This window comes from Hipposideros armiger, unplaced genomic scaffold (assembly GCF_001890085.2).
Source record: "Hipposideros armiger isolate ML-2016 unplaced genomic scaffold, ASM189008v1 scaffold_93, whole genome shotgun sequence".
NCBI lineage: Eukaryota > Metazoa > Chordata > Mammalia > Chiroptera > Hipposideridae > Hipposideros > Hipposideros armiger.
In genome coordinates, this window is record NW_017731443.1 from 1,930,901 (window position 1) to 1,944,382 (window position 13,482).

The 13,482-nt window shown below is 53.2% G+C and overlaps 1 protein-coding gene and 1 long non-coding RNA gene across 10 annotated transcripts in view; one reads left to right on the forward strand and one right to left on the reverse strand.

The window, feature by feature from the left end:
• The window catches only part of SLC25A45 (solute carrier family 25 member 45), a 12,057-nt gene extending 3,294 nt beyond the window's left edge, over window positions 1-8,763 (forward strand). Inside the window, exons 1-7 of one of the 9 annotated variants that reach the window (XM_019645478.1) lie at window positions 2,689-2,842; window positions 3,149-3,251; window positions 3,447-3,518; window positions 3,823-4,008; window positions 6,467-6,725; window positions 6,869-7,008; window positions 7,107-8,763. In XM_019645478.1, coding sequence (XP_019501023.1) covers window positions 2,697-2,842; window positions 3,149-3,251; window positions 3,447-3,518; window positions 3,823-4,008; window positions 6,467-6,725; window positions 6,869-7,008; window positions 7,107-7,196 — 996 coding nt within the window. In that variant the 5' untranslated portion in view covers window positions 2,689-2,696 and the 3' untranslated portion in view covers window positions 7,197-8,763. Of the gene's footprint in view, window positions 1-393; window positions 2,199-2,688; window positions 2,843-3,148; window positions 3,519-3,822; window positions 4,009-6,466; window positions 6,726-6,868 lie in introns of those variants that run through there. The other 8 variants (XM_019645479.1, XM_019645480.1, XM_019645477.1 and 5 more) reach the window with 8 other exon arrangements.
• Window positions 2,147-8,812, reverse strand: LOC109384263 (uncharacterized). The gene is made up of 4 exons (XR_002124371.1): window positions 8,757-8,812; window positions 3,507-3,605; window positions 2,488-2,597; window positions 2,147-2,277 (listed from the first exon to the last, which is right to left on the reverse strand). It is a non-coding gene; the product is annotated as an uncharacterized LOC109384263 (long non-coding RNA).
• Between the last annotated feature and the right edge of the window lie 4,670 nt (window positions 8,813-13,482).

The window sequence follows — 13,482 nt, forward strand, 5'->3', positions numbered from 1 at the left end:
CTGGGTTGGTGAGGTGGGATTAGAGAAAAAAGTGGGGCCCATTCTGAAGGCGGGGGGGGGGGCAGCCCACAGGCATTTAGAGTCAAGAGGCCTTAGGCACAGTGATCAGCTGGGCTGGGCCCTTACTTTTGCAAGTAATAGAGGACAAAGAGGCCCAACACCAAACGGGAGAGAATGAGAAGTAGGATTGCAGCCCAGACCTCCACGAGAGACCAATGCCTGGGAAGGTCTTGGGGCAGCTCCAGGGGCGGAGGTCAGAGATGAAACCCTGCTCCCTGGAAAGTAGTGGGGTGGACTATTTCTCTTTGGCAGAGGAAGAGGAGAAGGGTGAGCAAGACTGGTCCTTGGGCATCTGATGGGGAAGAGCTGCAATGAGATCTAGAGGGGCTGGTGGGGGGTATTGTTGGGACTCGACATTCTTTGGGGCCCTTTGGAGATGGGAGAGAGACCTGGAAACCCAGGGCTGGCTGCAGGGCTATCCACTGATACTGCTCCCCGACTTGATCACTCATGCATTCTTTCAACGAACGTTTATTGAGCGTCTACTCTGTGCCACATACTTTATGTTCTAAACCTTCGCGATAACTTTAGCGAACAAAACAGCCAGAGATCCCTGCCCAGACAGACAAAAAGTTAATTACATAGTACATCAGAAGGTGATGAGTGCGATGGAGGGAAAAAAAGGTAGAGCCAGGAAGGGGCACTGGGAATTCTGGGCAGGTGGGACAGGTGTCAGTATTCAATGAGACAATCAGGGTGGGCTCACTGCATGGGTGACCTTTGAGCCCAAGATGGAGGAGGCCAACAGGAAGAGCGAACAGCCAGTGCGAAGGCTGGAGGCAGGAGCCCGTCTGAAGAAGAGGCGTCCCGGTGGCTGCGGTAGAGCAAGCAAGGGGACGGTCAGAGGAATATGGGGCAGCACTTTGAGGGCTCCTAGAGCCAAGGAAGGACTTTGGTTCAGACTCTGAGCAGGATGAGGCCTTTGCAGGATGTGGAGCTGAAGAGAATGGTCTGACTTAGATGTTAACTCATCACTCCGGCTGCTGTGTGGAGAACAGACTGGAAGGGGGCAAGGATGGAATCCAAGTGGAGGTGATGGTGGCTTTGGGCCAGGGTAGTAGCAGTGGAGGAGGTGAGGGGGGGATAGCTTCGGATCTGTTTTGAAGGTAATGACGCAATTTCCTCATGGAATGGTGGTGAGGTGTGAGGGAAAGGAAGAGGTCAGGATGACACTAAGAGTTGGTACCCATGTTTGGGGCCTTCACAGATTTCTATGGGCAGTGGCTCCTGAGCACTGCGTGTGCCCTCAAAAGAAGAGCCCAGTCCTCTTCATCCCCCCTCCTTCTCATCCTCCCAGGAGAGAGATTCAGTTTGCTGCCTTGTCAGTTTGGATTGTCACTGTCCAAAGAGAAAGGGGCAGTCATAGCCTGGTCACCCCCAAGCAGAGAGGCACACCATCTTTCATATACTCAAAACCCCCAACTTTCCCCAGGGAAAGAGGCTTGGAGACGAGGAAGCCAAGGGAGGCTGTTGATGACTCACATGGGGGAGTCCTAAACAACCCTGGGAGAAGGCTCAGCTTCAGTCCCTGCTGAGTCACTCCTCTGGGATGGGGGTCCTTCCCACCTTGTGGGCGTCTGTGATTCCCCAGTGCTCTGGCAACTGCAGGCTGGGCCTGCCCCCTGCTGGCCATGCTCCACCTCACCAGCCTTGCCGCCAGTCGCGGATGCCTGGACAAGCAGGGCCTTGCCCCCAGAAGGCTCATTAAATCCATGCTGACTGAGGCAGCCTGGAGGGGCCTGCCGGGCCTGGTCAGTCTGCAAGACCATCGTTGGCCGGCAGGGGGAAGGCCACCTTTGGCCATCCTGGCTGTCCCGTGAGATTTCACACTGCACACCTCCTCCAGTGCGTCAGGGCCACCCAATCTGGCTCGCTCCCCTCATCTGGTGAGGTCTGGGCACCAGGCCACTGCTCACCCTACACCCAGGGTTAAACATTAGTGGGAGGTTATCAGTCTGGGTACGGGGAAGGGAGAGGGTAGAATTACACTTTCACCAGCGTCTCCTCTGCTGGAGCCACCAGTTCCCACCCGGCAGGACAATGCCCGTGGAGGAGTTTGTGGCTGGCTGGATCTCTGGTGAGACATTTTTCTTCCTTCTGTCACATCATCCCCAATGGTGGATCACTTCCTGGGGAAGGTGGGTGACATAGGAGCAGCTGAGGCCAAAGTCCTGGTTCCCCTGGAGAGCCCAGAGCCAGCTGCCTCCTGGGAGTTGCCTGAGGGGAGAGGAGAGGAAGTCGCAGAGGGGGTGGGGGGTAGGGGGTGGTGCTGCTGTGCTCCAAGGCCACATTGCCTGACATCTGTCCAGAGGGGGAGCCAAGGTGCTTGCTCTCCTTGACATACTGGCAGCGCCTACACCTCAAACCCCACTCTCCAAGCCTGCCTTGTGGGGCTCAGAAAGGAAGTTCCCCTTTAACCTCACTCACCTGCTGCTGTCCAGCGTTCTCCATTGGGCTGCTGCTCTACCTGGCAATGGACTGCACGCCCAGGGCCCCGAGGCCTTCTGCACTCAGCCCAGCTTCAGGGTGACATTTCTCTTAGGAGAAAGAGAGGGACATTCTGAGCTTGCCTCCTGGGGCTTCAACCACTCCAGGACCAACCTTCGCTATAGAGGGCCAGACCTGGAAGAGGGGAGATGGCCGGGGCTGGAGTCTCCTCCCCTGGTGCCAGCAAGACTCCCCTAAGGAGCCCCAGCTCTGCACTGCCACTGCTGGGGGCAGAGCGCTGGGAGGGCAGGGCCTTGTCTGGATCAAGCCCCTGCCCCCCTACTGGACAGTGGTTGTGAGTTGAAGGAAGGCGGGAGCAGTGGAGACCCCATCCAGCCCCAGGGTTAGATAAGCCAGCAAGACCCTCCCGGTGCACTCCCAGAGGTCACCGTGTGTCTGTGGTTGACTCCTCCCTTCTGCATTTGTGTCCTCTAGGCAAGGCTGGAGCTCCCTCCTGCTGTCCTCTTGTCCCCACACCTTCCTAGCCCAGCGCCTGGTGTGGAGGGAGTTCCCAGGGGCCAGCTGGAGTTTTTTTTTGGAGTCTGGCAGAAAGGCCTGCCCCCTCTCCTCCTGCCTGAATCCCTCTTTCCTCTCGGCACAGACTTGCTTCCTCAGCCTGGCGTGAGGGGCCTCACTCACTGCACCTTCTTGTCACCACAGGCGCTCTGGGTTTGGTCCTGGGACACCCCTTTGACACTGTAAAGGTGAGTCTAGGGGAGGCACTCACGGAATGAAAGATGCCACCTGAATCAAACATTAGGACACCCTGAGAGCAGGGCCTGGCTGACAGCGGCTTTCTCCTGCCTTTCCTGCCCTTCTGGCATCCTGCTCGAGGGGCAGAGGGATGAGCTGGCCTGGAGCCATGCCGGGCCTGCCTGCCTGCTCTCCTTTCCATGCAGGTGCGGCTACAGACCCAGAACACCTACCGGGGCATCGTGGATTGTATGGTCAAGACTTACCGCCATGAGTCGGTGGGTGGCCTGCTTCTTTGGGGCTCTGGGGCAGGAGGCATCTGGACAGTCAGTACCAGCTTCCTTCTCTCCAGACAGGGCTCTGCCCTTGGAAGAGAGAAGACCCAAGTCTGGGGCCACTGGGGCTTGGGTGGTAGCTTAGCGGCCCAAGGGTGGTGCTGAGGCTGTTCCAGCCCTGGCCACCTCCCCCTCCCTATACCAGACTCCAAGTGCTTTTCTAGCCAGAGGAGGCCTGGCCAGGGCTGGAAAGGGCAAAGGGGAGGCCCCCACGCCCCCCACCCACTCTAACACTGTCTCCCTGCAGCTCCTGGGCTTCTTCAAGGGGATGAGCTTCCCCATCGCGAGCATAGCCGTGGTCAACTCCGTCCTGTTCGGGGTCTATAGCAACACCCTGCTGGTGCTCACCGCAACCTCCCACCAGGAGCGGCGGGCCCAGCCGCCCAGCTACACGCACGTCTTCATAGCCGGCTGCACCGGGGGGTTCCTGCAGGTCAGGGTGGCATGGGGGCACGCATACATGCGCGTGCACGCACACACACACACACACACACACACACACACACACGTGCGCACACACACCGCGATGGTCAGTTCATTCCTTCCCCTCCTAGCCCTGTCTGGTGACTCACAGCCACAGACCAGGATCTTCGCATGGGAATGCGAATGGGAATGTGGGGAGCAGTGGGGAAATGGGAAGCTCTTGCTGCTCCCACTGACCTGGCCAGGCTGAGCTGTGGCCTTCCAGGCTGCAGGCCTGGAGGGGAGGGTCATGGTGAACAGAGGGGCAAAAGGCGGAGAGGGCTCAGGGTGAGGGTGGGGTGCAGGAGATGGTGCCGAGAGGACCCCACTCGGAGGCTGATAGGGCTTGCCCACCTCAGGAGGAGTCTGCTAGCTTCAGGGCTGTGGGAAGACCTCTCTCCAAGGTGACCTTTCACCCTGGAGAACTGACAGCCCCACAGAGCTCCAAGCCTAGTGGTGAAGGACATGGTCCTGGCACTCGCCCAGCAGCCCCCCTGCTCAGGCCCGTTGCTTGCAGCACCTGGGAGGCCGCAATCTGTGAGCCTCCCAAGTCCCAGTCCACAGATCTTGCTGGGAGAGCCCCAGGGTATTAATCATTAAGTAACTCCATCACTGGTGTTGGTCTTTGTTCTCAGCACTTAAGTACCTGGGCTTTTGAGAGGTGGGGAGGAGAGCAGAGGGGCCTAACCACCCAGACACAGGAATGTGTGCCTCGCTCCACCCCACACCCCAGCCAGGTGCCCTGATGCTCCTGACAGGCTTCACGGGGCAGAGAGCAAGGACCAAGGACAGAGTCAGCTGGCTCACTCAAGTGAATTAATGATTCATGAGACCCCAAAGGCCCTGGCTTTTCTTCTGCCGTTTCTTGTGCAGGGTGCATGCCTGCATGTTTCCGAAGCCGCAAGACCTGGCAGCCCCCAGAAACAAGGAAGGCAACTGAGGCCCCAGGCCAGGTGGCCTGGCTTAGGCCCAGCCAGGGCCAGCTCCTAAGTCAGCCTCCCCTCCAGCTCTTTGGAGAGCAGAACAGATAACAGAACTGGGGCCTGTCGAGTCATGATGGGGACTGGGTCCAGGGACTAACTGGACCAGTTTGCTGTCAAGTCCAGGACTTCAGTTTCACAGGTTCTTGGAGCAGAAAATGTGTTTTTGTGTGGAGGTGGGAAGGAGTGGGCAGTGACCCTGGTTAGAACAGGGCAGGGTCTGACCTCTGCTGTGCACAAAAGTTGCTTTTGGCTGGCTAAGGCTGACGCCATCAAACAATGCAGCAGTGCCCGATGTCCCCACTGCCTCCGTGGGCACAGGCTGGTGAGGGCAGGGGCTTTAACCAGCCCCTGTCTGCACCCTACCTTTGGCCCAGCCATTTCCTCAGCCCCTAGGAGCCTGGGACTCAGGAGCACATCCCATGGAGAAGCCCTCAGCTTGGCACTGCTAGTAGGCTCTGGAGGGTGACATCAAGGTCCCATTTCACAGGGAGGGTCCCCAGTCCACTGCCCTTCCTGACACCCTCTGAAGATCACTGCCAGGGCCAACCACGAGCCTCTTGTGCCATCAGCAATTCTCAGGCTGAGGGACTGAGCTAGTGTATCTTCCACAAAACAAACAGACACACACAAAACACACAAGCCCCTAAATACTATGCTGACCTCAGCTATGACCTCAATTCTCACCTGAACAGCTGATCTTGACCTACTTGAATCTCTGATCCATGCATTAGTTCCTCCCCCCAACTTCCCTCCACATCCTTCCAGCACCCACCCTCAGTCCTCATATTATCCCAAATCTGTGTCCGGTCTGCTTTAGCCAGGCGATAAGAGTTCCAGGACCTGCAGACCCCACCCTGTCACTCACCTTCTGTTGGGAGGCTAATAGTTGGGGGTTTGTGAGAGACAGGAAGGGCTGGCCCCTGTGCTTGCCACCCCTCAGGAGCCTCCAAGAGGTGTCCTGCAGGAGGTGAGGAGGGAGAGTCTATTTCTATGAAGCTGAGTCCCCAACACTCATGAGGTGACCTCCTTAACCCTGGAGAGGGCTCAGTCCTTTGCTGTTTCATGGGCACAGACTAAACCGTTTCTTCAGACCCAGTCACTGCAGATACATGCTCATTCTTGGCCTGGGAGAGGCTAGAAACTGACCCCCGCTTCTAGAAAAAAAAAACCCAGGCTTGTCCCCGAGCTCCATGCATGTACCAGGCAAGTTGGGCACTGCTGCCCCAGGAGAGCGGCAGCGTTGCTCTCTGTCAGGGGCCTGGTGCGAAGGAGGTGGCCCTGGCCCGTCCCCAGCTTCGAGCGTGTGGGGCTGAGAGCTGGCAGCAGGAGCAGCGGGGTCCTGCAGGAGATACTGTCCTCTCTGCCCACTGCCTTCCTCTTGTTAAGATAAGCCAACTGTTCCCACCCGAAGCCCCATCCTGGGCCTTCACACTTCCTTCCCTACAGGCCTACTGCTTGGCTCCTTTTGACCTCATCAAAGTGCGGCTACAAAACCAGACAGAGCCAAGGGCGCAGCCAGGGAGCCCCCCGCCCCAGTACAGAGGGCCTGTGCACTGTGCGGCCTCCATCTTCCAGGAGGAGGGGCCCCGAGGGCTGTTCCGGGGAGCCTGGGCTCTGACGCTGAGGGACACCCCCACATTGGGAATCTACTTCGCCACCTATGAATGGCTTTGTCGCCAATCCACGCCAGATGGCCAGAACCCTAGTAAGTGAAGTGGTGTGAGAGAGTGGGGCACACAGGGCAGTGGGGTCGGGGAGCTGGTCCATCAGGGAGAATGGGGGAAGAGACGAGGGGGGAGGATGCTTTGTTCCTCCATCTGACCCTGCCCTGGGCTCCCTCTACCCCAGGCTCAGCCACAGTGCTGGTGGCAGGGGGATTTGCAGGCATCACCTCCTGGGTGACAGCCACCCCCTTGGATGTGATCAAGTCCAGGATGCAGATGGCCGGGCTAAAGCAGAGGGAGTACCAGGGGATGCTGGACTGCATGGTAAGCAGCGCCCGGCAGGAAGGACTGGGGGTCTTCTTCCGGGGGCTGACCATCAACAGTGCCCGCGCCTTTCCTGTCAATGCTGTTACCTTCCTCAGCTACGAGTACCTCCTCCACTCGTGGGGATGAGCTGGCCAGGCACTGCCTGCAGCTCCCCAGTGAGACCGCCACCTACCTGTCCAGATTAGAGGCCAAGTTGAAAGCACCAGGTTGAGACTCAATGCAAGAGGCTCAACCTTTCCTTGTCAAGGCACCTCCCAGCCTCACAGACACATGGGGCTGGGGAGACGATTGTGGGGAGCAGCCCCCCACTCCCACCGCTCCTGGCCTCAGCCTCCCAGCAGCACTTGCTTTGATTCCTTTGTAAACCAACTAACCAGTGGTACAGGTGACATTCGGCCAGTCCAGGATCCTTTACCTCCCCATCACCTTCAGGAAAAAGCCCAAACTCCACCCCCTCCTGGCGGGGTACCTGAGGGCAGCCCAGCCCTGCTGTGGAGAACAAGCGGTGCCTGCTCATCACCTCTGGCCTTAGACCCTCCTGGCCAAAAGTGGGCAGTGCCATGGGTGACCCCATCATCCTGCTGCCTGGACCCACTCCCAGACCCAGGCTGAGTACTGTCACCTGGGTTCCCTTCTCCGCTCACCTCCACCCTGCTCCTGACTGACTTTGGGGTCTGCAGATCCCCTGCCTGCCTTGATCGTAGCCCTCGCCTGTGCTTTATCATGGTGGTTGTTTGACTTCTCAGCTTCCCCATTAGAGTGGGAGCTCCTTGAGGGCAGTGGTTGCACTTCTCCTCATTTCCCACCTCGGAGCCTGGTGCTGGAAGCAGCTCGGTAAATGCCTGTTGAATGAAGTGCCGTTGCTCTCCCGCGTCCCTCCCTGCCTCCAGCCACCCCGCCTGCTGCCTTGGTCCTGCCGCCGCGCCTCCATGTCTGCCTGGCCCATTCTCATCAATAGCACTTGTTTTATCTCAAATGCAAAGTAGGAATTAAAAACTGGAAATAAAGCTGAGCAGAGTTTGTACCCCCTAATGTCCTGATCTAGTCTGAGATCAACCTGGGCCTGCCTCACGGTGACCTGAATACCTGGAATCCCTGCCATTTACGGGGCGCTCCCTATAAAAACAATCACGGCATTCTTATCACCGTTGGCAGAGGAGGTGGACTCGGCTCGCAGATGGTATGTAACTCATCCTACGTCTGGTATGTCACACAACTTGCCTGGACACATCTAAGCCCCCAACTCCAGAGCCCGGTTACTCTGCTACCCTGCTCTCCTTAGGGACTGTGACAGTCTCCTAGGCGTCACCTAAGTTCAAATTTACCCGGGGAGGCCTGGCATCAGCCCCTGCTTGTTCTCATCAGAGCTGTCCTTCACTGGCTCGTGGGCCACAAACTGAGGGTGGCATCCCAAATCATTCCTCCTTTGTCATGGCATGGCCACAGGGCATGTGGTCGCTGAGCCCTGCTGTGTGTCCCAACCTCCCCTGCAGCTTGGTGGGGTCCTGTGGTTGGGTTCTTGGAAGCGAAGTTGTGTGATGCAACCAAATGGCCTGTAGTTTGCTTACAAGGAAATTCCTCCCTGTGTTGGCTGAAATGGTGACCTTGGAAAGACTGCTGAGAATGCAGGAGGAACCCACTGGCTGGGAACCTGGGGGGCTTTGGGAGCACAGCCCACCTAACTGCCCTGGGCGGCTGCATTCTGGTCTCTTTATCCCACCAGTTTGGCCTTCACCCTAACTCACACAGTAGGTGAGGGTCTTCGAGTTCTGACTGAGGTCGGGGTGGTCCCAGTGTGGTCCGTGGCGCAGTGGGTGTCAGGACCTCCCGGAGCTGGTTAGAAATGCAGAATCCCAGGGCCCACCTGGGACTGACTGGGAGCTCACTGAGGCTGAGGTCCAGGAATCTGTGTTGTACAAAGCTCTCCTGTGACTTTTAGACACACCCTGAAGTTTAAAAAGCAGTGCTCTGGCAGCTCCTAATGGTAGAAATGTGCTGTGGATTTTTTTTTAAGTAAGGAAGTTGTGAGTCTAGGGGAAGTGTTAGATAGGACAAGGGTCCCAAGGTCTGGACAGTTCTTACCAAATGTTGTTCTTGCTAAATGTTACAGTGTAGCACAGTATTTTGCAGACTCAGCTGTAAACAGGATAAGCTTGAGAGGAACCCAACCAGATAAGTGTAGCCAACTGCAAAGAAGAAATCAACATGTAATTAACCAAATAGTGTATATAAGCAATGGCTAAGCCTCCCTTCAGGGAGACAGAGCTTGGATGGGAGTCCTGTCTCTTACTTGGTGCAAGTAAATAAAAAACTGCTTAACTACAACCACTTCTCTGCGGAACACCCCAAGCAGCGAACCCCTTGAGTTCTGTAACAGAAGTGACTTGAACTAGCGCTAGTGGCCTCCACCCACGCTCACACAGGTTCATGGAAAGACAAGGTCTGCCTGAGCCAGACACTGCCCTTTCTGTGCCTCACTTTCCTCTGAGATCCCTTCTGACTGGTCAGCCTGAGAGACCCAGTGGCTGTCCAGCACCACCGCTGTGCCAGAGATTTGGGGCTAGATGTGTCAGCTATGTACAGTATAGTTGGATGGGAGGGAGGGAGCCAAGAGCATGCATGTGAAAGAGGAAGTGGCTTTTATAAACGTAGCCGAGGTCAGGGTGGTCCTCTGTTTGCTCTCTCTCACCACATTACTGTGAGGACCCAGGCCCAGACCCTAGACGAAGCAAGCCCAGTTTAAAAAATAGCCCCCGCCCTGAGGAGTAAGAAAAAGTCATACTCCAGCTGAACATAAAAGAACATCCTGTTAAGCTAGCAGGATGCAGTTATAGCTAACAGTAGAAGCTCTTCTTTGCAAGAATTAGGTTACAACAATAGATTATTGTTGTACAGATAACCCATTTCCACACCTGACTCAGGACATTTTACAAAAACTAACTGCTTTTTTGCTTCTATACCTGCTTCTGCTCAAACTCCCGGAAATCAAGCCCCTATAAAACTTCCACCCTCCAAGACCTCGGGCTGTTCTCCTCTTGCAGAGTGAGGCGGTCGCCAGGCTTGGCTGAATAAAGCTTTTGGAACGAAAAACTCTGTTTCTCAGGTCTTTACTAAAGAGCGAGGACCTAACATTACCAGCTAGAACAAAAGATAAAAATCCTTTTTTGGTTATGTGTAAATTAAATCCTTTTTGGGGGTAGTAATTACACCCATAAGCCTGCCTTTGCACTACCTGGGCACATGCTTCCATTTTCCCTCTCTGGTTCTCTCCAGATGTATCTCTGGAGGGGGCTGGAGCTCCCCTCTTCTAAGCCCCTTCTTAGAACTAGAGAGAGTGGCAGGTCTTGCACCTGGTCTGTGCAGTTCCTTCCTCTAGCCCAAGGAAAGCACTCCCAGCTGGGCTGCAGAACAGCACTGAAGTGAGGGTCGGGTTAAGCATTATGTGAGCTGAGCCATGAGAAACAGCTCAGTCCTTCAGAGGCCCAGGGAGGGGATGATACAGTGTTGGAAAGGAGGGTGGAAAGACAAACAAAGATCAGACAGGAAAAGGAGGAAGATATTTTTAAAAGCTAGATGTTTTTACATCAGCAGGGTCTCATAATATGCATGTTAAATTCCTTAAGGAATGAACAGATATTAAAGGTCATCATTATTCCTGAGACTCATGTAGATAGAAGGACTCCCCAAGAACTAGGAAGGAGTCAGTGAACTGCTTTTGAGGTTGAAACCGAGGGTGGTGTCTGAAGGCTTATAACTGAGCAAACATGTTAACTAGTGTCTCATTGGATACACGTTGTCAAACATCATGTGTACTTATTTTTTTATAGCAGTGGTCACAGGAGAAATTACAGGGGACTGACTTATGTGTATAATGACACGATGTGCAGGTAAAGGGGAAAATGACACAATTTGGGGGTAATTCTGGCTTAAATCAATTTTGCCAGACTCACGGAACAGCAAGTTTAGTTTTTAGTTTCATTAAGATAAGTCACTCTTAATTGGTGTCTCCAATCTGACTACTGTCCTGAGCTCCAGTGCCGCACTGCCAACTGTCTCTGGTCACAGAGCATCCTAAAGTCACCGACCTGCTCCTGCTGCAGTGCCCTGTGGCACACGTATGTCCTCAGGCCAGATGTCTCAAAGAAGCTCTCCCTTGTCCCTCCTCCCACTTCAAAGGAACCTGGAACCCCCCCCACCCAACCAACCAGCTTCTCAAGTTTCCTAGGACTTGCTGCCTACTAAAGTGAGGCTCGCAATAAAGAGAGTCACATGGGTTTTCTGGTTTCGCAGTATGAATAAAAGGTATGTTTAAGGGCCGGCCGAGTGGCTCAGTTGGTTAAGAGCTCGCTCAAGAGTTTGAGCTCTGAGCAACAGCAGTTCGAGTCCCGGCCCAAGCTGAGCAGCCGCTGAGCTGCCAACAGGTGGCAGGATGGCTCAGCTAAAAAAAAAACAAAAAAAAAAGTATGTTTACACAGTACTGCAGTACACAGTACTGCAGTCTATTGTGTGCAATAACATTATGTCTAAAAAACAATATATGTACCTTAATTTAAAAATACTGCTAAAAAATGCTAACCACCATCTAAGTCTTCAGCGAATCATAATCTTTTTGCTGGTGGAGGGTCTTACCTTTAATTTGTAACAAATGCAGTATCTGTGAAGTGCAATAAAGCAAGTTATGCCCTGGTCCTATCCTGAATCTGGACAAATAAGTCACCTTTTTCAAATGCAGTTCTGATGAAGTTAGCCTACTCCTCTTATCCCCCTCAATGACTTCCCATTACTCTCAGGAATCAGGGCAAGCTCCTGCCACAGCCTCCAAGGCCCTCAGACATTCACCTTCTCTTGGTTCCTGAAGCATACCAGGCTCCCTCTTACCACAGGACATCTGCACATGCTGTTTTCACTGCCTGTGTGCCTCCCGCTCATCCTTCAGCTCTCACTTCATTTCTTCAACGAAACCTTCCTCAGTCGCTCTGTCTAGGTCAGGTTCCTTTGGCTTACGCCAGTGACTCACCTGAAAAGCTTGTTAAAATACAGATTGCTGAGTCCCACCTCAGTTTCCGATTCAATAAGTTTGGGGAAGGTCAGAGAAGTTGTGTTTCAGTAACTTCCCAAGTGCTGCAGGTGTGGGCCAGTTTGAGAACCACTGGCTTGTGCTTTCATATTCCCCCCTTCTAGTCCATAATCCTATATTTTCATTTGTGTTACTCTTTGATTATAATTATCTCTCCTCTAAACAGTGAGCTCCATGAGGCAGAGACCTTGGCTCTTTTTGCTCATCATCAAAACTCCAGTTGGCACACAGAGGTGCCCAATACATAGTTTTGAACAAGCGAGTGAATGAATGAATGAATGAAAACTGGTCTTCCCAACTTCTCCTCTGTCAGGTGGGTGCTCTAGATTTTATGTAGAGCCCTCCTATTGGGAAGCGACTAGATTCCAGATCCATTATAACAAGCATAATTTAAGAAACATTGCTAACTTTGCAAACAGTAAGGGAACTTCTCAAGGACCCCTTCAAAACAAGGAAGCTAGTTTAAGCCAGGGTGTGAGAACCAAAGCTGTGCTTGGGCAAACGCTAACACCATGACCTTGGATAGTGAAGAGCCACATGGAGTAGAAGACTAGATAGACCTTGAGTCCAAGTTGAGCCCATCTCATAAATTAAGTCAAGATACTGGAATGGGCTCCACCTTTAGGAAAAGCACAGACCAGAAAACCTCCACCCACCAGTAAAGCAAACCTACAAAGAAATCTACCTTTCTCTCTGTGGTGGAAAAAAAATTAAGATCGGTTCCCCTGTGAACCAGGAACTATATGCCTGTTCCCCATGCTGCTCTTCAGGTCTGGGACACCTTCCTTCCAGAAATTAATATCTTGTGGTATCAGCGCCCCCTCGTGCCTGGTAGGAGTAACTACACATTTTTCTAAAGGATAGCATCCTAAATTTGGATTGTCAGGTTTTCTGGAGATTAAGTACAACCGACAAAAAAATTCCCACAACAAAAATTACCAGATCCACAAGGAAAAAAGCCACTATGAATTAAAGCATCAGTAGAAACAAAAGCAACAGATTTGGCCCCCACCCAGGACTTCAGATATTAGATTTATCAGATATAGAATGTAAAATAACCATGCATGAAATATTTAAATATATAAATGAATGAAAAGAGAAGTAACAAGAGACTATAAAACAGATTATATATAGAGGGTGCCAAAAAATAAATACATTATAAATAGAGGGTGCTTAAAGTATACACACTTTAAGAAAGGAAAAAAACTATTAAAATTATAATATTCAACATATACCGATAACAAAAGATGAATACAAGTCATGTTTGACTTCTGCAATTACAAGAGGTGCTCAAAGTGGTTACTATCAGCGCCCAGACACTTCTGATTACAGTGAACTACTGCTTGAGCAACATTGTCCAAAGCATCCACTTGTATACATTTTTTTGGCACTCC